The sequence below is a fragment of the Emys orbicularis genome, chromosome 1 (genome assembly GCF_028017835.1).
Source record: "Emys orbicularis isolate rEmyOrb1 chromosome 1, rEmyOrb1.hap1, whole genome shotgun sequence".
Classification (NCBI taxonomy): Eukaryota; Metazoa; Chordata; order Testudines; family Emydidae; genus Emys; species Emys orbicularis.
In genome coordinates this window covers 318,530,187-318,555,528 of record NC_088683.1, presented here as the reverse complement: position 1 = coordinate 318,555,528, position 25,342 = coordinate 318,530,187, and the positions used below count along the sequence as shown (strand labels likewise).

At 39.5% G+C, this 25,342-nt stretch overlaps 2 protein-coding genes across 5 annotated transcripts in view; one reads left to right on the top strand and one right to left on the bottom strand.

Moving 5' to 3' along the window:
* Window positions 1-25,342, top strand: part of NBEA (neurobeachin) — an 816,600-nt gene that overhangs the window by 555,242 nt on the left and 236,016 nt on the right. For all 4 annotated transcript variants that reach the window (XM_065403538.1, XM_065403557.1, XM_065403547.1 and 1 more), the window contains one exon: window positions 9,121-9,257. In XM_065403538.1, coding sequence (XP_065259610.1) covers window positions 9,121-9,257 — 137 coding nt within the window. The remainder of the gene's footprint in view (window positions 1-9,120; window positions 9,258-25,342) is intronic.
* On the bottom strand, window positions 11,890-12,969 carry MAB21L1 (mab-21 like 1). Its single transcript, XM_065423744.1, has one exon. It carries the CDS (start codon window positions 12,967-12,969, stop codon window positions 11,890-11,892), a length of 1,080 nt encoding a protein of 359 aa, XP_065279816.1.

Sequence of the window (25,342 nt, the reverse complement as noted above, 5' to 3'; positions counted from 1 at the left end):
GGCAAAAAAGCCAGAGTCGGCCCTGCAACCCATCGAAGTTATTGCTACATGGTATGTGAGGTGTTTGATCCTGTGTCCATTTGTTATTAGACTCGGTTTCTTATCCAGGGCAGGTTGCTATGTAGCATGATGCCACCTTGGCTGCCACGCTCCCTTTTCCCAGAATCAGGTGAAGTTTTTCCTTTTCACTTTTTGATGAACATCTTCTTCATATTCCTCATAGAGAACTGCAATAGTATCACAAGAGAAGAGAAGTGGTTTCAAAGATAGGTAGGTCCCAGATCATTTAGGGCTTTCAAGTTCAAAAACAATATACTAAACTCTCTCTGGAAGCCAGCAGGCAGCCAGTGTAGATCATGGAACACTGGTGTAATACTACTCAACAAGCAAGCTGCTCTTTTTTTGTCCCAGCCTCAGTTACCGTACGGTTTTTAGGTGAAGTTTCATGCAGAGCACATTGTATTAGTCTAATCTCGAGGTCATAAATGTATGAATCATGACAGTGAGCTCCAAATCTTGAATAGTTACAAGCTCCTGGCCAGATGCAAATGATTAAGTACAGTCTTGGCAATCGCTGATACAGGATCATCTGGCAGCAGTTGAGACAGAATCTTAACCATGTCCTTGAACTGTGCTAAGTCTGTGTGAACTGTTCAAGGCTTTAGCTCAGTTCAAGGACATCGTTAAGATCTCATCTACACACAAATTGGAACCATGCTTTAACTGCATTAGTGGGACAAAACATACTTCAGCTAGGCCCCATAAATTGATGAAGTGGTGATCCTTTAGACAGGCCATTGGTTGTTTCCACTGTGGTGGGGAAAGAGTGCCTGATTGAAGTGAGCTCAGCACACTATAGGCATGATGATCATCATCAAACACACACAGTCTACTGAGAACCATTGTGCTAGCCAGAGTGACCATATTTGATGGTGCCGCACCAGGCATCATGTAGTAAAGTTCTCAGATCTGGCACAATCCTGCAAATACACCAATCTCTGAGACAGCTGCATGAGCAGAACCAGTTGGGATCAGGGCACACAACCCTTCACGAATCATTAGAGTTTTCTAGAGCCTGGTGTGGCTGGGGTGTTTTTGTCCATTCTGGTGACATGGCTGACAAGCATGCAATGCTGCTTTGAATATAATGAGTGATTGAAGGAAGGTCAGATTTCTGTGAGATTCTGAAATTTTGCACAAAGTCAAACCACTTTATGCTCAGGATTTGGTGCTGGCAGCACATATGGAATTTCTAGTCACTCCCTGTCTGCCTATAAGAAGATCCAGGTTCTTACCCATATAGCAATGCATATAATAGAAAGATTTGATAGATCCTGAACTTTGTCTCAGCCATGGGCGGCGGGTATCATAGATTGGGGGAGGCTGAGCCTCCCCAAACAGCCCGGTGTGACCCTGCCTATGTGCTGCCCACCCGGCGCTCCAGGGCTGTGGGCTCTGGGGGTGATCGGGCGGCCCAGGGCTGGAGCAGGGGGGCCGGCGGCCACAGTGGGGGTGCTCTGGGCTCCGGCAGGGGAGGAGCCTCGGGCAGAAGGGGAGGGGCTGGGAGCTAGCCTGCCCCAATGGCTGGTTCACCCACTGCCTATGGTCTCAGTGAAAACATTTTTGCATCCATAAGCAAGACATGGACTTCATGAAGGAGGTGGTGAGACCTGTTCGTCAAAATACATCAGATTTGCTGTGAACATTTGAACTCTGCTTGGAGAGTAGGTAGCTGAACTCAGTAGTGCTCTCTATGATACTCATCCCTACGTGCATTGGAAGGTTTTCTGGCCCACCCCAAAGGTTCTGAAATTTGGTCTTCTGCCATGAGACTTTAACCCCGTAGTTCAGGTGGCATCTTGGAGACCTTGGAGGGTAGGGCTGAAATTCTCTTATGTCTCCACAAGCAGGGCAGTGTCATCAGTGTAATCTTGGTTGGTGAACACTTCTTGACCAATCTTGATTCCAACATGTGGAGTGGCAAGTCCTAATATCCAGTTGATAGCTCAACAGAATAGTGTCGGGGCAAGAATGTATGCCTGCCGTACCTAAGGTTGTGTAGAAACACAGCAAAAGCCACAAACCAGTGCACACTGTTGCACCGGTACCAGTGTGAAGATCACACACCAGATTTAGCGGAACATCTGGAAAGCCAACTACTTCAGGGCAAGCCAAAGTGCTGCCCTGACGACCAAATCAAAAGCCTCTTTGATGTTGATATATGCCACATGAAGCAAGCAGTTAAATTCTTGGTGCAGCTCACCCAGAAGCTAGAGGGTAAAGCGTCCATTGTTGATGCACAACAGTGAAATCTGATTGTTGTGGACACCAATAGCTGTTAGAATGGCTGCATCCTACCAAGTAGAAGGGGAGTGAAAACGTTTCCAGGGATTGATAATGAGATCAGCCTGTAGTTGCCATACTTGGTGCAAGATTCTTTGCCCTTATACAGGGACATTAGGATGCTGTCTTTCCATTCAGGTGGTACTTTCTGTTACCCACACTTTTAAGAATAGTTGATGCAAGCTGATATTCACTGGTTCCAAGGCACCTTTGAGCAGATTGGGTGGAATACCATCAAGCCCAGCAGAATGTCCATTGCATAACTTTTGGATGGCCTTCATACTTCCTTGGGTAATGGAGGATCAGTGTTAATCCCTGGGTCTGCAGCCGTGAGTTTTGCCAGGTGATGTAACTCTGGACAGTTATCAGCAGGTGCATGGTTCGGCATGTTTTCATAATGTATTTTCCCTGTGTCCAGGACCTCATTCATCAGTGGCTTGATCCTGCACCATCAAATCATGGAGTTTTTCCATTGACTTAAATGGGAGCCGGATGAAGCCTTATATCATGGATGCCTTACACCATATTTTGAACAATATAAACAGGACTATACGTCTATGAATATCGTAAAGCACAACATTTTCAGGAAAAAATAGCGTTCTTTTACATTTCTCTCTAAACAATACACAGAAGATATATAATTCAGAGAAAAATCTTCCTTTGGAGGTACACATGTGGCTCTCACTGAAATGGGAGCTACATACATATACACCGTATGGCAGAATTTGTCCCATTGTGCTTCAAAGAGATGGGGGGGAGGGATAGCTCAGTGGTTTGAGCATTGGCCTGCTAAACCCAGGGTTGTGAGTTCAATCCTTGAGGGGGCCACTTAGGGATCTGGGGCAAAAATCAGTACTTGGTCCTGCTAGTGAAGGCAGGGGGCTGGACTCGATGACCTTTCAAGGTCCCTTCCAGTTCTAGGAGATGGGATATCTCCATTAATTATTATTATTTAAGTATTTTTATAATTGAAATAAGATTATTTACTTGCTGTTTACTTCATTCACTATTGAAATATTTGAACCTTTTTTTACAATTTTTTTTTACCCTTCATGCAAATACACTTGTTTGTTGTTATGACACTACTCATGAGAGCTGAGCTGCTAAAATTGTTTCATTGTTGCCTTTGGAAAGATCATAAAAGCAGTTCTTAATTGTTTTTAAAAGTACCTGAATAGTGCAAAAATGGAAACAAAACTTGGGTCAAATTTTAGAATTTGAAGTCTATCTGTTCAGGTTGATAATGTCCATTAAAAAGAAGCACCATATAACTTTCCCCACCCTTAATATAAAAAATGTCAATTAGCAGGCAAGGACAAACACTAGACATAATGGGTTGTAGTGGGGAGGAGGGGTTAAACTAATGTTTACTGGTGATTGAGAGATAAGAAGAAAGCACAGTAGTCAAATTTAGAATCTGGTTATTTTTACAATCAACAAGTTGGTCAATACTAGTGTGTGTTGAAATCTGTTAGTAACACTGTTTAATGGGTGCTGAATGTACAGTGTCCTATAAGATGGCCTTAGCTTTTTAAGAAGTATCATTGAGTGGAAATTATCTACCACTTCTTCCTGACCTTATAATAAATGAGGTCTGACTTCCTGATGTGAGAAATTTCAGGATTTTGACTGAAGAATTTTTCTGATAATGCTTTTGGGGGTCAGAGTTATAAAAGTCATAGGAACAAAGATGGCTAAATCTTTGAATTCTGCACATCAGTAATATAAATTTCCTTATATTTGTACAGTTTAGCTAGCTAGCTATATCTTTTTCATTATTTTTGGTTCCCTTGACTCCAGATCCCTTTCCCTTATTTTTTATTTGGCGCCTAAAGCTACTTCTGCTTCTATCTTTATTCTGTGATTATATAGTTGGGTTTGGATTTTTTACTTTTTAAATTTAAAAAAAAAGTTTCAGTGCACATTTTAAACCAGTTATTTTAAAGTGTGAACCCATTTCAGATATCTAGTTTTAGAACTATTTTAAATTGTGACATTGTCAATTTGCTCTACTTGCTCTTTACAATTAAGGCATGAATTATTATTATTATTTGTATTTAGACATTTTAGTTAATTTCTGAGAGGTTTAGATCAAGTGCACATTCAGATTTAAAGAACTTAAATGATGAAAAGCATAGTAGATTTACAGTTCAGATAAATGACAGTTTCTGATGCCATCTTTCAACTGAACACAACGTTTAAAAAAAAAAGGTTGGATTTTTATTTTAAAATAGCAAAATCTACTTCATATGTATAAAATCTGTCTCTGTTGTTGTTACCAGAACTTTTTTTATTGTATATTATATATGTAATACCAGGTCATCAAATTAAAATGGCATACAAAAAGGCGTATAACTTTGAAGTTATACAAAACCAGATTTTCCATTTAAATTACCCACATACAAATTAAATGTCCTTTATCTACTGTTTTCAACTCTCAAATGATCCTGTTGAGGTTAATATTATAAAACTGTGCCAGCTATGAAAATATTTTTTCATAATCCAACAGGTGCACTGAAAACATATTTCCACTAGGAATTATTGAGCACTCTCGTTTTAGCAAATACACCTGCAATGTAAACACCAACTTCTCTTTAGCTCTTACCATTAAAAACAACCACCTCAAAGCACTTCTGAGAAAGCTGAAATCTTTAAGATAATATTTCAGAATGTTACTCTTGTTGGGCTTTCATAAAAGGCCAGATTCCAGAGAAGTAATTTTATCGATGTTGTTTTTGTAAATTGTAAGCTATCCCTCAGCTCGTAAAACTTTTCATTTGCATTGACCTTCTTTGCTAGCCTTATAATACAAGAAACCAACTCCCTGTATATCAAAATGTTAACGAAGGGGGAAAACAGATACTGATTTCTGCGTTTTCAGTGGAACCGCCCAATCCCACAAGTATTTATTTTTGAAAAACAAATATTACTTTTTAAAAGTGTATATTCGCTACATCGTTTGTTTTAGAAATGTAAATCACACGTGCCTACCACAGGGGACACACAAGGCGGAAAGTCGTACACGTGAGCCGATTAAAAAACCTGTGGATCTAAAGTGAATTCTTAACTGTAAGTGTTCGTTGCGTTTCCTCCGTTACACTGTTGGCCCCCGGTCTACTTCAAAATGGTTGGAAATGTTCAACTAAATTATACTTGAAAAGATATTCTCCGTCCTTTTAAGCATCCAAATTCCTGACAAGCGTTTCCACTGTTCTTTTTTTTTCTGCCTTTCTAGCGGTAACAGGGCGTGGTGGCCTGTCAACCCATAAACAATCCCCAAATTGTATAGTGAAATAGTGCAGGAAAACAGTTCCCGTCTTTCTAGAGCTCAGGTGTGAGCATCGTATTTTTAGTTGCAGTTGAACATGCATTAGGAGCAGATTTAGCAATATTCACTTTTGTAACTGCTTCCTAATGCCCCACATATCATACTGGTATATCCTGGGAGGGTTCATTACTATGCGCGTTTTTATTACTATGACTGTGCTTGAAATGAATATTTGCTTCCAAACCAAAAGCACAGTTCTCCAATCCCAAAGGTTGTTACTGGGTTCGATTGGTAGCTGTAACTCGTTCTCTCCAAAACCGAATGAGCCCATCAAACTCTGGCGTCAGGTGTGTCGCGCTATTGTTTCACTAGATGGTCGGCTGTGTTTTGGAAAAACCCAAAGCTTCCAGATAACTGGGTACCATATGGAAAATCTGCAGTATTTTGATTATGCCTTATGTAAACATTTTAATATCGGATCCTTAAAATCCAGAGACTGTCCCAAAGGGGATTAAAACATAATCCTCTCTTTCTATAGCTGTAGTGGATTAATTTCGTATTCTCTCAGTGGCTGGTTTGCTCCCTGAAGGCTACAACAAAAAGACTCAGTGCTCCTTAAACGTGCTATGGAATTGGAAGTTGTAATTGGAGATTTCCAAAGGACTAGTGTAAAAATGACACACTAATAAGACTGAATATTTCATTTTGTGTCGTCTTTGGGGGGGAGGGCGGAGAGACGGCTGCAGGAATTTTAAAATCTATTTTCCCTGTAACAAAATAAGAAATCCCTTACACCTTATTCAGGGGAAGCCCTCATCCTCTCTTTGGAAGGAAAAATATTTCATTAAAATTATCCGTTTTCCTTAGAAAGTACAATAACGGTTATTCGTAACAGTATTTGCATAGCTCACTTGTATTACGTTTCTACAAATGTAGAATGTCGTTTGAATACAGCTGCACTATTTTTTGGTCAAAATCACTTTATCATTTAAGGAGCTCTGAGTCTTTCTCTGGAAATAAAAATCTGAAATTCACTGATCCCTGAGTTAAATCACAGTCTTGGAAGTGAACCCCTCCTGCCTTGTAGCACCAGGGTGAGTGTGTGTGTTTCTATACACACACTCTCACACAGTCACACACGTACCCGTAGGAATCTACTCACGATGTTCGCCTATTGTCCTTGTAGATTTCTGGTTATAGGCTTTGGCCTTTTGACCATTAAATACTAGTAACTTTGTTTTTATTTTATTCACATAACACCAGGGAAAGAGAGGTAATTGGATTAAACAGATGATCTTCCTTCTGGGATTCAGTAAAGCCCACTAACGCCTCCTTAAAATGATAGAATATCAAGTTGTTTCCAATATGCATCATCTTAACGCAGTTTTCTTTTAGCACAAAGGCCCGTAAACCCATTGCTGTGTGTATAGCATAATGAGTAGGGAGGGCAACACGGCTGCTCTGGTGGTACTGTTGGGTAAGGGTTAAAAGAGGGGTGGGAATGGTCTGTTTAACAGGGCAAGTGGTTCTGCAGGGCAGGGAGCTGCTGTCCGTATAGATAGAGCCTCCTTCTATAAACACAAAGAAGAGGAGCCTAGGGAATAGAAACCCAAATCCACTTGTAATCGTACAACAGAATCGGGCATAATTACTTGAGCAACCTAGATTAAGATTGATGAGCCTTTAAAGCGCCGTTGCAGATCGATCACCCTGCCCTTTGCAGAGAGGCCAGGTTTCCTAGCGGCGCGGCTCGGCTCGGCTGGGCTCGGCTCCCACAGCAGAATAACGGAGAGAAGATGGAGGCTAAAAGGGGACAGGAGCAAAGCAAACCCGCGGCATGTGATTCACATCAGCTGACTGGAGTCAGGAGGCTACACTGGTTTATTAGGAGATAGAAAACAATAAAATGAAGGAAAACTAGAGTTTGTACCAATATTATCTAGCCTGCCACACTGGGCTGCTGAAAGCTGTCAGTGAAACAGTGAGTTTTAGATTCCCTCTTGTACACACAATAATCCGTGCCTTCCCCTTCGTTTATTTTGCAAAGGAAATGACAATACATTGTGCAATACAGTCTCAAATTGGGTGTTTCACCTGACAGATGCGTTGATACACGACTAAGTTGGGCTAAGTGAGTAATGTGAAGTGTTGCCTACACCATCTGATTGTAAGTGTGTGTGTATGTCAAATATTGTGGGAGGAGGAGAAGATTTTACCGGTGCCTGTTAGCCTTGGTGCTGTTGTGCAGAGCAAGCCCAAAGCTTGTCCTGTCCGTGCCAGTGTGCCGAAACACCACTCACCCCAGCGAGTCTAGTCAGTGCCTGGGGATTGCAACTGGAAATACAGCAGGCTGGTGGTCACTTGCACGCTATCCCGATTTTTGTACAGAACATTTTAACTGCATAAATATGACCAGGATCTTTTTTTTTTACATTGAAATGAATAGCTTTTAAAGTGGGGTATCTATAAAATATCTTGGTTTCACTGAGTTTCCAAAATGTCCAGTAAGCCTTTATTACTTATACCTCATGTGTCTAGATATAGATTTCCCCTGCAAGTTAGTTGTGGACTGTAAGAGAATTTTATATTTAATCTATTTTTGTTTAAAATAAGTGAGCTTCCTAAATCACATTAGCAGTTTAACGGCAGATTTACTGAATTCGGATTAAAGATCAGTGCCTCTTTGTATTAAAGCAGAAATGATTTCCTAAAATTAAAACCTCCCACAGTGCGCCGTAAAGGCTGGCAGTTAGAATACAAATTACCCCACCCCCATTCCTCAATACACACACGGCTCGCAAAGAATTATATTTTGTGTAAAATGTTTTGGTAACATTATTTTTAAAGTTCTTAGCGATGAGACATTGAAATAAAAATCTTGCTGGAAAGGTATAAAAGGTTGTGTGCTGCTTTTGGAGACATCACGTGTGTCTATTTGTTTTTCTTTTGTGATGTCTTCTGATTTAAGCTGTAGACTCGGAGTTAATACTAATGAAAGGGAATGTTTTCGGCTTCTATAAAAGTACAGACGGCTGTATTTGCTTTTCCCAGGGAAGCGCAGATAGCTAGAGATGAATCCCCAGACTTTGTGGAAACTATGAGCTTTTGGGACTCCCTTCGCCTGAACCGGCTGACCCTGTTTATTGAGAACTATATGTAACGTGTCACTGCTACTTGCAACCTCCTGTATCTAAACAGTGTTAGCGTTAATCAGGAATAAGAGGGTCACGAAAGGAGAAGGAACCCGCTTCTGAGGGCAGTAATTTTTCATTCTAGCCCCCCCCCCTGAATTTTGGTCATTGATTCATCTCGGAGTCTCACCCTACCGCTCACAAACTCTTGTCAGACTATTCAGGAGAGAGCAGAGTGGTGAGCACTGGCAAGAAAGACATAAAGCAACTTACAAATGGACTTTATTAGGCGGATTGTTGGGTGCCTGCATTCAGTAAGGAATGGGGGAGGGCCGGCTGGAGTTGCTACGGCCTGACGCCCCTGCCCTTGTCTTGCAGGCCCGGTGGTTCTCAGCACGCCGGCACAGCTCATCGCCCCTGTTGTAGTGGCCAAAGGTACCCTCTCCATCACCACCACGGAAATCTACTTCGAGGTGGATGAGGATGATCCGGCCTTCAAGAAGATTGACCCCAAAGTGAGTAGAGTGCGTTACCTCGTGGGCTGGGTGTGTTTACAGTCTGCATTGTCTGAACGCGATTTGTATGTTAAACACTGCCCAGAGAACATAATCGGAAAGCACATCCTAGGGTGCGGAAGGTCCCCTCGTCCCTCCAAACGCCTCTTACTCCTGTGGGCTTTTACTGTGTTTTATTAAAAAGCGAAATGTATTAATGACGGCAAATCCTCTATTACTTACAGCGTGCACATTTTTAACAATCTTTCTCTGAATGCCTTTGTATGAACATGGGCAGATTTAGCAGTTAAGCCAATTGCTCTGAAATCCCTTGAGGTAACAGCGGTCCCAGACTGCGGTCCCCTAAGACACAGTGATGGGCTTTTCTCTTGCAGTGGATTTTATAGAATCCCTTTATTTCAAGAACGTTAGTTTCCAAATAGGAAAATGCTGCATATTTTAATAAATGTTATCTGTTCAAATACTGAAATTAATAGTCTCTTTCTGAAAAAGAAAATGGCTATCGTGGGCCTGAGCACAAGAGCTGATTCTTGGGAAATATCTAATTTTTTGCATTGTTTAATATTACGAAACACGTTGACATCTGCAAGAGAAGTAGATCCAATCAGTTTAAGAACGATTTACATATATTTGACCTGTATTAGCGTTGAGAATAAAAATTTGAATCCGATTTTTTTTAAAATCGAGCATAGATGTGGTGGGGGATTGTTATAGAGATCTATAGGTCACCTTTCTGACATGTAGTTTATACTTATTATTGCTTTTTATTCTCTATACATTCACAAAACAATTTTACAAGTTTCATAAGTAGGGGAGAAAAAACAGGAGATACTTTTAAAGTCACTCCAATATTGTTTCTTTCAAAAAGACCTTCACTGTAAATGATTTTCAATGATAACTTTTTAAAAATGCAATTATCAGTTTTGAAAACGTGTTTTAATAAAGTGGGTTTTCTATTGAGGAATAATTTCTGACATTGAGGAACGTGCTCGTAGGACTAAATAAAAAAAGATTCTTGCACAATAGCCATTGTAATGATTTCACTAATACTTACCCACTATGAGTTCTTACAACTGGACATTATATCGGCAATTTGCCTAGTTCAGCACTTGTTGACTATTAAAATACTAAGTAAATGATATACGTTGCTATTTTTGGTGTATATTATTTTGTATTTTAATCTTAAAATACTTTAAGGAAATATACGTTCTGAATAATCATATGCTGGAATATGAACAGACAATTTGTGACCACTTACAGTTTTATGGGTGTGCACATGCTATTCTCTCTGAATACCCTCTGAACACAGGGAGTTGATTTCTACAGATGCAACTTGCAATCTTGTTACATCCATAGTGGATTTGTAGGTCGGAAGTTATATTGTTCTTCATTTTATTGCTACTGGCTTGACCCCTTCACCTGTAAATTTTGCTTTCTTCTTTATTACTACTTGCTCCAAAATATTGATTTTTGTCAGGAATCAGACTCATTGCTCTTTCAGTAGCCTTTGCTTCAGTGCTATGTTTTGTTTCCTCAGTACTGTTCAAAACCATGCAGAAACATTAACCTAGTACAGTACAGTGAATCTTTCAAAAGTAAATTTATTTTCTGATGCCTGTAGAAAGTGTTGCTCTGTTAATTACCACACGAAATTGTGGTGCATATGATACACCAACATTTTCTTCTCCTACAAAACTAGTCTGTAAGGAAAGGGCTGCTCCTTTATGGTTTGCAAAACATTACATTGGCCTGATTTTCAAATAGAAAACTTGATGCAGTTTTGAAACGCTTAACAATATTTATTTTACTTCATTTATTAGCTTGTAATTAAATAAAATCAGCAACAGAAATTAAAATCTAAATCACAAAAAGTCATTATCCAGTGTATTTCAAGTGCATTTTTCAAATATATAATTCCAATATTCAAGCGTTATTATATAAGCAGAATCCAAATTTCTTTTGAATATATTTAAATAACATTTCAAGTATATTTATGGAATGTTAGAAATAGAACAAGCAATATATATGAAACGAAAAATGTAAACTTTTAAGTTCAGACACTTCAAAAGACAATTAACAAAAGTACCATGATAAAATCTACCTTTTTAAATGGTATCTTCTTTAGCAGAAAATGTCCTGAAGTATCCGAAATGGCAATTTAACTTCTGTTCACCAAATCACAAAACACCAACATCCACAATTTCAAAGACAATGTGAGATCACAATATTTGATACAAATTAAAATGTACATTAGGGTTTTGTTCAGATGGCATATCCAAATAGCTTTTACTCACAGAGGGATTTACATAAAAATACCGGGTTTTGTTATAATCCATTGGTGCCGTTTCTAGGCAGAATGGTCACAATCATGTTAAATTACAGCCGAATTTGTTTCCGGGTGTTAAGATACATTTTTCAGGGGGAATTTCAAAACTGTGATGAAGACATGTCATAGTGTTTGTTGTTGTGAGTGTGTGTGTCTGTGTGTGTGTGAAGAGCCTAAGCAATATTCCTTTTAAAGAGAATATTATTAGCATTCTCAAGTGGAAATATTTGACTTTTCGAACAGGAAGTTTAAACTTTATCTGAAAATCAGAAGACTAATCGGTTAGGCCCATATTTTAATTGCCCTCTAAAGTTTTTCCAAACTTTTCGGGTTGGTGAGTATTTCCCTAGCCAGTCGCCAAGTTTGTTTGGCTGCATTTTCCAGGGCTGAATGAGGTTTTCCCTGAAACAGGTCTAAGTTGGGCAAGAAGTAATGTGGGCACCTCCTGCACTGAAGGCAGGAGATGAGTTGCAGTAAAATCCCGTTGAGCCGGTCGCCCAGGCAAGACTCGTCCCAGTCCGATTCACGGGGATGCTTTTCACACTCGTATGAAACCAGAGTCTTCATGTGATAATTATTCAGGGGTTGTCCCGGCAGTTCCAGATGACGATCCCGTAAGGTTTTGAGGATAGAGAGGCATTTCTTTCTGCAGCCGCCCATCTGCAGTCTGTTCTCCGCTTCTGCGAACTGCAACACCCAGGCATCGCTCTCGGCTGAACTTTGCTTGCCTGCTAGAGAGTGACACTCCTTGGATAAAAGGTTGAATCCTTCAGCTTTGACCTCTGCTACCCTGTTGGGTCCCGGCCAGGGGATGTGGGGAAGTGGCCAGTGGGCAGCACTCCTTGGCCAGATCCCTGTGCATTTAAAAGCCGGAGTGATCTGCACGACATATCTATCTCTGATTCTCAGTTTCACTTCACTCGTGTCAGCCACCATCTTTACCACATCTCTGTAACTGCATTTATCCACGGCTTGGGCCACCAGAGTCTGAAATCTGGACCGGATTTTGCGAGCAGAAAGGTAACCGGATGCCGTGATGAACTCCACCCAAAGGGACATGCTCCTCTTGCGCCCATCGCTTAACTTTAACACGGCGCAGCCCGGCAAAGAGCCGTCGTCCACAAAGTTGAAAACTCCCATTTGGTTCAGATAAAGGACCACTTCAAACTCTGTGGGAGAAATGACCTCCAAGCCCTCATAGCGGTTGTCCATCTCGTTCAAAGAGCTGATGAAACGGGGCTCCTGCACCTCCACTTCCTTTAGTACGTCCGAAACCACTTTGCAGACTTCTCGGATAGTTTTGGCGATGGCGGCTTTCCTGGCTTGGCATTTCTCGTTGTAGTATTTATTCAGATGATACACCAGCTTGGCCTGGGCCGCGATCATATTGGGGCAGAGATCCGGATTGTATACCGGAGTCTCGCAATAAGCTGTGGGATCCAATGCGGCTGCTAAGGCTGGAGCCAACGTCAGAGGGGAAACAGGCTGCAGCGCTCTGAAACGTAACAAATGTCTTTCAAAATACGCGGTGGCAACTGCTGCTCAGATGCTCTCTTCCTGCCTTTTGAGATCAGCCGCCTCGAAGGGGGGAGCGATATTTTTCTTTCCTTTCTTTTTTTAAAGGATCATTGAGTGAGAGCAAAGCATTGAGATCGGCACTTCCCCAGCAGCAATAAAAACAAAAGTTGAACTGAGACACAGCAAGGCTTCCAGTAGTCAAAATAATAAACCCTCTTCGTATGTATTTATGTTTTCCTGTAGAAATCACTGTGTGGGTGCAGGGTTGTTAATCAGATGGTGGAAAAAGTGCAGGGTGTCGGTGTGTGTGTGTGTGTGTGTGTGTGTAAGGAGAAGCTGGCTGTTGGTTAGTATAAGAGCCCAGATGCTCTCGTGTGGAAATTATAAAGGCAGGGCCAGGCAGGCGGGCGGCCAATCGCCACTGGTCTCGTCACTGCAGCCTCCTTCAGCTCAAACCCGGCTAATTAATCCGTCTCTTGGCTATATATACATGTATATATGTACACACCAACTAAAGGTAGGCGGCTGCTGGCAGAAAACCACCCAAGCCACCTATACATTTGGAAATCAAGAAGAATCTCTGGCTTTTTGGTGTAACTTGAAGTGTATTGATGTTTTGAAAGGACTTGGCAAAACTGTGGTGTTCTGCACCAAATCTTTGTTTGTCTCCTTAAGGCTGAAATGTGAATGCAGGTGTATTAATGGACATCCATCAACTAGTGAGCTATATACGGGGCTTTACTCTTTAAAGAACAGATACGTAAATTCATTAACTCGCTCTTGGCGTCAAATCATGGTGTTCTTTTCTCCTGATAGTTGTCTGTAATTGCAGGTCAGAATATTTCCTCTCATGAATTGGCCAGTGTATAAGGCCATAAATTCTCGGCAATGTAGTGTTTGCAGGAATAAAATATTACACAGCACCCGCTAATTAAATTGTTTTAAAGCATGTTCTGACGGGGTATAATCGATTTTAAGGTTATGCAGATATTGCATTCTCTCTGCCTGTTTTTTAAATATATATATTTGTAACGTATGAAGGACATCTTGCTAAACGCATCCAACAGTTTATTTTCATATTCCGTCTCAGAAGTAGCAGATACTTAGTGTAAATCTTATTTACTAGTGCTTAGCTTCATTTTTATATGGGATATGTCTCCAATATATTGCAACGCCATATATGTTCAGATGCCTTTCTGGACATCGTTGCAAAATAAATATCTATTCATCCCCTTATCTGGACAGTCTATTTTAATGTGAACTCTATTTGCAAGCTGTGTTTTAATAAATGTGCACACGGGAGGGACATTAGCGAGTGCAGACATGCTGGTAGACAAGTAATCTGCCAGTTTGGGTTTTCGTGTGTGTGATATATAATTAAACAAATTTCTTCTTTAGTATCTTAAGTTTCAGTAATCGGTCCTCCTGTTTGCAAATATTGGAACGACAAACATATTTCGCAGCATCTTCCGTGCTTTCCTTTAAGAAGAAACAAGGTTTATATTTATAGCACACGCCTTTTCCTCTAGTGTCTTTAAGAAATTGTAATTTATTACTCAGATTCTTAATTTTTAAATTTACTGGCCCTTGAAATTATTTTCTAAGAAACATCTATCGTCTTGCAGAGAGATGTCTTACGTGCCATTAACGTTTTCCCGTCACTAACCTATTAATGCGGCAAAGTTTGTATCAAAGGTGTAGAAGAGTTTGTTTTGTGCTTTGCTTGCTCGATGTAGCGTTAGTGCAGACGCTCCTGTATTTCGGGGACTATTAATCCAGATGAAGAATTTGGTGGGCGTCTGTAACTTTCTACGCACGAATAAAATGAAACCGGGGTTGTCTTTAGACTCCTATCCCAGTAACTGCAGACATCAGCTCACCCTTAAGTGGCTTTCCCCTTCTCAACCGCATCCTAATGTGCCCGCAGCACGTTCTTGCTATTTTTATAAGGGATAGCTACTTTCCATATTCTTCAGCTTTCTTCACTTCATCCAAAGTGTCATGTCCAGGGGACGAAAACTGGGCTGGTGAGCAGGCAGGCTCTGACCCTCTGCTGAGCGGGCTGGGTATTATTTCCAGTTTTAGCCATATAGTTTGGGAGCAAAATGCTTTGCCCCGGTGCTCTCTCAACAACTGCGCTTTGAAAATAAGAAATCCCCAAGAGGCCACTCTCCCGGGTCCGAGAGCCTGACGCTGCTGCGGCTCTGTGGCCTGGGAGGGGGGCGCGCAGCTCATTCTGCAAGTGGAGGAGGCGGGAGCGGAGCTGCCGCCTACTGCAGCCCAGGGAATGGGTCGTTCAGCTGCCCCCAGTTCATCCCTCACATCACAAACCAATGTATCGCTCCTCGTCTCCACACACGCGGTCGCCCCTCTGCCCTCCCCACACCCTGGTACATGCCCTGGCCTAATTCAGGGGGCAGAAGATGCTTTCTGATCATCGCTGCCTCCTGCTGCGATTATGTTTAGTTCCCCCCTGTTCGCATCCTGGTGGCGGTGGTTGTGTATTCGCCTCTCCCCTCGGCGCTACTAGCCCCTCCACTAATATGTAGAGTTTCAACTTTAATGCGCCAATGTAACTCGTAGCTGTGTGCGTGGGAGAGAGAACACCCCGCTATTACGAAGAAGCCTGAGGTCTTTATGCACAGTAAGGGTAATGCAAGCGGTGCATGTGCCGCAATCCCCACCCCCATGTGTATTGGCTATACAATCCACATGTGGCCAGGTGGACCCGGCTGCACGGATGGAGGACCCCATCCTCGCTCAGGTCAACCCCCATCGGTTCCCAGGAGAGCTTCTTGTGAACAGAGGCTGCAGCGGGAACAGGCACAGACATGCTTGGGGGTGGGGGAGATTCCCAGACGCTCCATTCTGCCTAATTGCTTCCAAAGGCCCGATCCAGCTCCGTTGAGGACAGTGGCCAATCTGACTTGAATCGGAGGGGGAGCGGGTCCGAAGTGAAACCGTAGGCAGGCTTTTTTTGGTGCATTTGAGTGCTCTTTAACTGTCTCTGGTACTTAAGGGGGAAAAAGCCCGGTGCGAAGCTGCAGGGAAATTTGTAGGCCAAGTCGACCTATTCCGACAAAGTGAAGTCAGCTCCCGGCGATTTCCTTAGTAAGAAAACTGAACTTGCTGTATTGTTTTTTACTCCATCTCGTTCCCCCATTGGGCATCTGGATCTGACAATAACCAGCACAAAAGAACACAGGCAGATCTGTTATCACTGTTACTAAGTAGCTGCCCCAAAATATTAATCCTGGCTTGCGTGGGACACAGTGACATCTTTTAGACATTGAAAATGTAAAAATAATTGACTTCGTTTTTGTTTGACTCTGTTTCCACACAATTAAAAAATAAATCCTTCCGGTGGAGTTTAGACATCATCATTGTTTAAAACTGAAAGTTAAACACTTCAGACAAAGGCATGTGTTTTCCTCCATCCTTGTCATGGTAACTGCCGCTTTCTGGGGAGATGACACATACTCCAAAGTCCTTCCATTTAATTTAGTTCATCTGCCAACTAATTCAGTTAAATTAAAGTTATATTTGAGAGAGAGAGAGATTTTTGCTATTTCTAAAAACAAAATAATTTCTTGAACTTTCAGCCACTGTGCTAATTTGCTAATTATTTAGTACAATCTGTTAAAAAATTAAGGTTGTATCTTAGCTGAATCAAAAGTTTTAAAATAAAATATAAAGGTTTACCTAAAAGCAAGTGAGCAATTTACATAATTATGTTTAGTAGTTGCATTTTGGTGATTATTGCAAATATGCAAAAACATAAAATTGAATGTTACATAGGTTGCATTTATTATTAAAGCCTGCCATTAATTTCATTGCACCAGTGTAAAGTTTTATCCATGAATGAAGGAATGAACCCTTTAATTGTTGGCATGGTAAAATCTGTTCATTTTAGGAATGTTTTCTGAGCATTTATCTGAGTTTGTTCACTTTGCAATCCTATATTTAAAATGGTTTTAGTAAATTATAAAACTATAGAGTGGGTTTTTCTGTCACTCAGTTTCATTTTTAGAGATAATGATTTATACTGGAAGAGTGAGATTAAAATCATCTCATTAAAATGATGATTGATCATTTGTGATGTTAGGAGTTGGAGGCCTATGAAATAAAGAGAGGTAAGTTTTCCCAAATTACTGTTTTCTAGGTATGTTTTCCTAATTACTTAGGTCTACCCACTACTACCACATCTGCTGGAAACGCATTTTACATTTAGACATTTCAAAATGTATTGCTTAAGCAGTCTTATTAGCCAAAAAGCCCAATTGTGTTGAAAAATGTGTGAATACAGGGATTCTGTGTTTCAGTAAACCTAATTTGAAAATTTCAGTTGCCAGATCATAAATTTCAGCAATACCGTTCTTTCATGTGGAAAAAAAGTATAGGTTAGCTAGAATGTACAAGCACATACGTTAAGTGCTTATATTGATATTTCTTTGTATCTCTTCTTATATAATAGTTGTGATTCTACACACAACTATTCATGAATGTAAACTTTTATTTTTTTAATATCTGTTTATTGCGTTAGAGAAAGAAAAAGAATATGAAGTTGAGTTTATTAAATTATTTATCCCTGCTGCTGGAGTAGGTTTGAAGGCTGATTTGAACGTATCTGATTTCTTGGCTCTTAATTTCTTTTAATGCACCCTATTTTATCTGTATCATCCTGCCAGCCACATACATTTATGTTTTTACACTAGAGAAAGTGGACACACATTTTTAGAGGGTTTGCTTTAGATGCCACTTTATATAAAATCAGATAGGAAGAATCTTTTCTTGTAATATAACTTGAAGGTACTTTATTATTTATTTATTTATTTACTGTTGACTTCTTTTTCAAACATAGGAATGAATAAAGAGTAAATTTAAAAAGGAAAAAGTTCCTATAGCTTCCCCAAAAGTTTCATGTTAATGACAATAATACTCATGATTATATAGCAAATAGGTTTTATATATGAATGTATGTATACAAATATTTTCTCTTTGCATACCATTTAATATAATCAGTTTTGTGCAGAGCCTTATAATAATTATCTTTTTGAGATGAAAAATAATCAGTTAGAATTGAATGTTTACAGTACAAGCTATTCATTACAATTGTGACTGCTAAAGAATCTTAATAGCACAATTTGATGTATTATTCCCCTCACTAAAAAATAAATTTTCAGAATGAATATAAATTATCTTGTCAGTATTGGAGTTTGTCATCCTGGAAATTACAGAAAAAAAATGTTAAAATTTAAAATTTCCCTGTTTTGTATGTTCTTATGTAAAAACAACTATTAATTTGTTTTCTCTATCATTTTATATTTCAAGAGCAAACACACATTTTGCACAACTGCAGGTTGCACTTTTCGCTGGAAACTGCAAAAACTTTCATATAGGAGAAATGCATTGTATTATTTATTTGGTTCATTTCTATATCAGCTTCATCAAAACCAGACATTTCTCAGTACACAGGATTTTATTTAAGCAATCCAACACTGATTTTTTTTAAAGGTTTCCTACTTTAAGAATGCTCTTTTCTGCTGAACCCAGGGAGGAATATGGAATCAGTAGGGATTAGCGCCTTTTAATCTACTACATCTGTAGTGGGTCATCCAACACTGCAGAATTCTCATTACTGTTTCATGCTGTATATGATTAAGCAACTGAAAGAATTCAGCACTGACCTTGAGAATAAAGCTGTATGTGTTGGATGAGCAGCTTCCAATGACTGCATGTCTAAAATAACCTTTCCTCTTGATCATTTATATTTCTGAAATTTACTGTGTGATGGAAAGACCAAAGGAGTAGAGAATGTAAGTAAATCAAAACCAAAGTGCAATAACATTTAAAAATGTATAATTGTGTATATTATGACATTACTCTGCTTGTGTATTCACCTTCTGTGGTTTGCTCAACATCTATTAGTCTAACCCAAATAAGAGAACAGTGTTACAGGAACATAAATCCCCTTGTCACAGGTATTTTGTAAAATTGTTTTTACATTGGCTAGCAAACATAAATCACGTATTTTTCATAGGTGCTAAGAATCTGCAACTCCCAATGGAGGCCAATGGAAACTGCAGGTGCTCAGCATTCCTAATAATCAGACAAAACGGCTATTAGTGTTCCATCTCTTCACCTACATTTTGTCATAGCCTGTGTTCATTGATATTTTTAATGCTGTCAATAATATGTGCATACCAAGTCATTCTACCTGGAGAATCAACCTGTTCTCCCTCACCTTGCAATATATAGGTCAAGTATGGTAACCCTCTGTGCATCTCACTTAATCTAGATTTAGGCGTAAGAATACATGCTCTACATATTTTAGTGTAGCCTTGAGAAACTGGTAATTCATTGTAGTATTTAGTGTATAGTTTCCACATTTTTTCCCCCAGAATAATGTGGATGCAGATGGCTGAGTGAATTGGTCATGAATGATAAATACATTTAATTGAACCTTAGGAAGACCCTGATTGTGCACATATACTTGCTTAACAGTAAATATGTGATTATTCTCATTGAAATCCAATGGGTCTTCTCAAGGTTTACAGTTAGGCCTTGATCCCGCACAGAATTCTGTGCTTAAATGGAATAATTTTTGAGAGTTAATTCCACATAAAATATGAAATGCACTATATCTAAAAATTTACCTGTGTGTCTTATATTTGTCTTGAAAAGCTTTTACATTCATATGTGAACATTGTTGTGGAAAAAGTATGTTATGCCCAGTCCTCTCCTTTCTCAGGAAAAACTCCCGTTGATGTAATTAATCTCTACTGATGTCATTGAGGAGTTTTGCCTGAAAATGGCAGTGACATGTTGCCCATGTTTTAGGAAGATGCTCCCACAAAATTTCTTCCTTAGCCTGTTATAAGCTCCATGTACTAAAGGACGTGTGTGCGCGCACGCATGCACGCACTGTCACAAAGAGGCTTGGGGGATGTGATCTCATAAACATAAATTAAAAAGAAGCAGTGCCTCTTGAGAAACATAGATATGAACAACTTGATGTGATTGTTGGAAACATTTATACTCTGTTCCTGACAAATATGCTGAGTAATATTGGTTGTATAACAGTGTCCAGTTTGTGTAATTTGAATAGCGATGAGATTAAAGGTCTCGTTAGAAAATACCTGACACTTGTAATCTGCTGCGTTCCGAAGGCAAAAAACCCCGCCACCACTTCTGAACTAGTGGAGTAAAAGTCTCTCTAGAAGTATGATTTAGTATCTGGAGAGGAGGTGAATTCTATTAGGAGCAGTGAAATTACTCCAACCCTCCTTTAAAATTGGGAGTGCAATTTTAACTGGAGTACTAGAAATCCCCATGTCCATTGTCAGCACAGTATTGGGGTGGGGCCTACCGAAACAGGCCTTTTGTGACAAGGGACAATCCATGATATTTCGTCATACTCAATGATACATTTAAAAATCACCAAAAATAACAAAGATGAGAATTTATGTAGAGGTAAAATGTATGCTATTAATTCAGAAATCAAGTATACTTGAAGTGTGTGGTATTACCGAGCTACAGAAATTTCTACACTTTGTTGCTATTGAAAAAAAATTAGGCTATATTAGTACGAATGTATAATAATAGTATAATATATTAGTACATTCCAAAGTAAGAAAAAGCATTTGTGGCATAATTGATAAGTCAGAAATAGTACTGACAAAGTTTTCTTCATAAACTGAACAAACAAACAAAAATAACCATCTCACTAAGGTTTAAATGGTGCTGTGAATATAACTTTTATTGTTTTACGTTTTTATCTTGTGTTTATACTTACACATTGTGAAGTAACTTTTTCCCTTTTGTTGATGTGAATGTTAATGTTGTTTCCCTCTTCTTCAGAAACATAATATTTTCAGTTGATCTGAAGTAATTACTTTATACAAATTAAAAGAGAAACACTTATTAATTGAATCTCATTTCTTAAAACTGATTTTTGGGTTAAATTTAGTTCTCTTATGTAATGTGGCATGGGTACTCATAAATATTTTTTTTCATTAAAGAAAAATAAAATGTAAATAACATTCTTTACTAAAGTTTTTGCTTGGTAATTGCAACAGTAATTTTAATGTTACGCATGTTTACAGGCCTATTAGGAGAAAAGTTATAGCAGTCTAAATGATTCTGAGTAATTTCCAGTAAATGTTTTACCATCCGTGCTTTTTTGTTCTCTTGTGCAAGTAATTTCTCAGGTATAGAAAGACTAACTTTGACCCGTGCATGTTTTTTTAATAAACTTGTAAAAGGAAACAGCTAATAAATACAGAATTCTTATTGGCACTAGGAAGTATATGTAAGTAATATCACATCAGCTAGATTGAGCCTTAATGCTTGCAATTTTCAACAGCACCTCAAGAGATTGCTCCTCAAATAAGTAAAAATAACGGCAAATATGTACGATAACAGTTGTCTCATTGTATTCATTGAGTGTGTTCATTATGTGTTATTAGTCTTTAATTGTGAGAATAAAACTGTATAACTGTTTATCCTGGCAAACCCATTACGTAGAGACTGTACCTTCCTTACAACTAGTGTGTGTACGTGTATTTTATTTCATTTCACACACACTTTTTTGCTAGGTTTCTTTTAGCTGTTTTGGTGTACTAGACTAAGGGAGTATTTTTCAGGTTAAATTTATTGCTAACTTAATCTACACTTGGTAGGCAAACTGCATATCTCAATGGAAAAAAAGATTTTTTTTCCCCCCAGAAAATTCAGTACTTCATTTGTTTTGCTCACCACGCTGCATTAGCACAGTTCTCCCCTGTGTGCATCTGCCAGTGTACAATTTAGCCACGGGCATCTGTAGACCTTGTGGTGATCAGTATTGCAGGCAAAAGCCATATGTGTTTTAAATAAAAAAAATCTCTTTATTTCATTTGCTGTTTTAACTGGATGGATAACTTTTGTGCCTCAAGACAGAGGAAGGGAAAATACAGAAATAATTAATTGCCTCTATTCTTGAGGCAGTTTCGTTTCCCCTCTCCAATATGGAATGCTTGTCAGCTTTCCTGATAAATGACTGCATGTATTTGCATAGATTTTACATTAACACAAAAATTAGTTTTATTTGTGAAAAACTAGTTTACATAATAATGCAAAACCTAGCATTATGGATTATGTTGCCAAACCTAGGAAACTGTAGAGCATTGTAATTTTCTTCTTCTTGCAAAGATATTTTTTAAGGTTAAGGCATTTTAGTGTGTAGTTTTTACTTTATATAGCTTTACTTTTAAAAAATCATCAGTTCAGGAACATTTAATGTTTATGTACCTTTTCTCTAGGCTTTCATAACTTTAATTATTGATGCTGGTATGAATTGGACTTCTTTTTTAGAGCTTACATCCATACATTTGTTAGTAAAATAATCTTAAACACGAGTACATTTCCGAAATCTCATGTAACCGGTTTGATAAAAATCTTGTTGCAAGTTGTTAAATAGACACTAAGAACATGTTTTTAGTTTCTAATAATGCTATTAAAATCGTGCTCGATCAAGTAGTCATAAAAGCTTTCAGCTATTGTATTCACTTGTATTCCAAGTGTGAGACCAATTTTTTTTCATACGTTCTAACCTGTCTGACTTAAGTGACTGGACATTAGTGCTTTCAAGACACATTTATATACATCTCTCTGAAAACTGGGTTTTATCCACAATGTATTATTCCTGTATATGGAATTTATGAACCAGTCTAAAACATCTTTGAAGAAAAGCATAGTATCCTAATTTTGAAAAAGATTTAGCCATTTTCATGTTTGTTCATATTAAAACTTTGTATCTTGTTGTTTAAAGGCATCTGGTGATTGTATGATATCAGTGTGTTCCCAGTGTTGAAGAAAATGCAGATGTATCACTGTTGTTACATCGTGGTGTATTACAAAAAGAAAGTCTTGCTCCTTATGAAGCATGCTATACTTACTGGCAACTTAAACTAAGAGAGTGCTTTTCTTTGCCACTTCTTGAATCTGGGACACCCTGGGTGCCAGCTGTCACTGCTCAGCTAATGATGACAAATGCCCCTCTCTATGCAGATTGCAGATCTTGTAGGCTGCTATGAAGGCAGGCAGATTACCTTTCTTCAGATAGTAACTTAACCTTTTAAACTCAAGTGTCAGAATGAAATTATTAGCCAGGAGAGTTTCAATATCTGTTTCTTTTATTAAAAAAAGGGAGGAGGAGAGCTAAAATTTCAAACGGTGCCATAGAAGCTCATAGTCATAAATTGTTCATGCTTCTCTGCTGCTTTAAAAATAGGAAATTGACACCATTCTGCCTGTGAGCATTATATGCAGTTTGCCAGAATGAGTGCATGAGTTCTTAAACTGACCCTTCAGTTGTATTGTTAAATGGATATAGAGAGCCAATATTCTGCCATTGTTTATACCCGTGCAATCCCTTTGATGCACAGATGTGATTGAGGGCCGAATTTAGCCCCAGATATTTTAAATAAACCTTGATTGTGCTTAAATATTATGAAAAGGCATGGGAACACTTATTTATCTAATTAGTATTTCATGTGACCATTTCTAAACATATGATTCTGATTTAGGACCCACGTCAGCAAGGTACTTAAGCAAGTGCCTGACTTTAAGGACCTGAGTAGTGTTGTTGAGTTCAGTGGGACTACTCATGTACTTAAAGTTAAGCATATGTATATGTACATTGTTGAACTGAAATCTTAGAGCTTAATTTTCCAGTGTAAACTTGAATGTTCTTAATGGAAATGAACATGAAAGAATTAATATAAAGCATCTCTAAAATGTCTTGAAATTTTGTAATTTATGTTACAGGGGAAATGGGTTCACAGTGCTATAGAATGAATGAATAACACACTAGAGGCAAAAATAATATATCTATATATCTCTATATATCTGTGTGTATGTATACACACATGCATACATTCACACGTCTTTATATGAGTGTGTGCATATGTATATCCATATATTTGCATACTGGGGTGCATATGGATTTGTATATAGGAGTGAATGTGTGCGCGCACACACATGTATAAACATTTGTATTTTTCTAGTTTACTTTCTATTAAAAGAATTAAAATATATTGGAAAACTCTTTAATGTGCACATTTCTTTTGCAGTAAAATCAATTTGTGTTGTGAACTATATTTGCATGAGAATATTAAATTACCTCTGAATTGTCATGAATACTCTGAAAATGTATTAACCTACTGTAGTAAAAATATTTAAGCATTTTTTTTTTTTAGAAAATCTTTACATTATTAAAATTATGAGACAGTGGACAGTATATGGGAAATTACAGTAAACAGTTATGCTGAAGCATTTAGTAATAAGACCAATAACAGGAAAAGGGGACAGGTTAGAGAAATTGAGACATAAGCAAGAGAGAAAGAAAATGTGTGTTCAGTGTGAGGTTGGAATAGACCTAGAAAGTAAATGAGATGGGGATACTGAGAGAGGATACTATAAATCAGGGGTGGGCAAACCCTTTTGTCCGAGGGCCACATCTGGGAATAGAAATTATATGGTGGGCCATGAATGCTCACAAAACTGGGGTTGGGGTGCAGGCTCTGTGGTGGGGCTGGGGATGAGGAGTTTGCCCTGTAGGAGGGTGCTCCAGGCTGGGATCGAGGGGTTTGGAGAGCAGGAGGGGGATCAGGGCTGGGGCAGGGAGTTGGGGCATGGGGAGAGGCTTAGGGGGTGCAGGCTCCGAGCAGCGCTTACCTCAAGCGGCTCCCGCAAGAAGTGGCATGTCCCTTCTCCGACTCTTACATGGAGGCATGGCCAGGCGGGTCTGCACGCTGCTCCCTCCGCAGGCACCTCCCCTGCAGCTCCCATTGGAGTGCATAGGAGCCAGAGTGGGGCAAAGCCGTGGCTTCCGGGAGCCACGTGGTACGGCCCCGACCCACTGCCCCAGCCGGAGTGGGGCCGAGCAGCGTGGTGCGGCCCCAGCCAGAGCAGGGCCGAGCAGTGTAGTGCGACCTCCCCCAACCCAGCGCCCCGTCCAGAGCGCGGGAATGGGACCGAGCTGCGTGGTGCGGCCCCCGACCCAGTGCCTCGGCCGGAGTAGGGCCAAGCCACGTGATGCAGCCCCAACCCAACGCCCAGAATGGAGCACGCCCAGGCAGATCTGCACGCTGCCCCATCTGCAGGCACCTCCCCTGCAGCTCCCATTGGAATGTGTAGGAGCCGGAGCGGGGCCATGCCGCGGCTTCCAGGAGCCGCATGGTGTGGCCCTCTTCCCCGT

Excerpts from the sequence above, each read along its gene's own strand:
- MAB21L1 (XM_065423744.1), bottom strand. The coding sequence starts at position 12,969 with ATGATCGCGGCCCAGGCCAAGCTGGTGTATCATCTGAATAAATACTAC.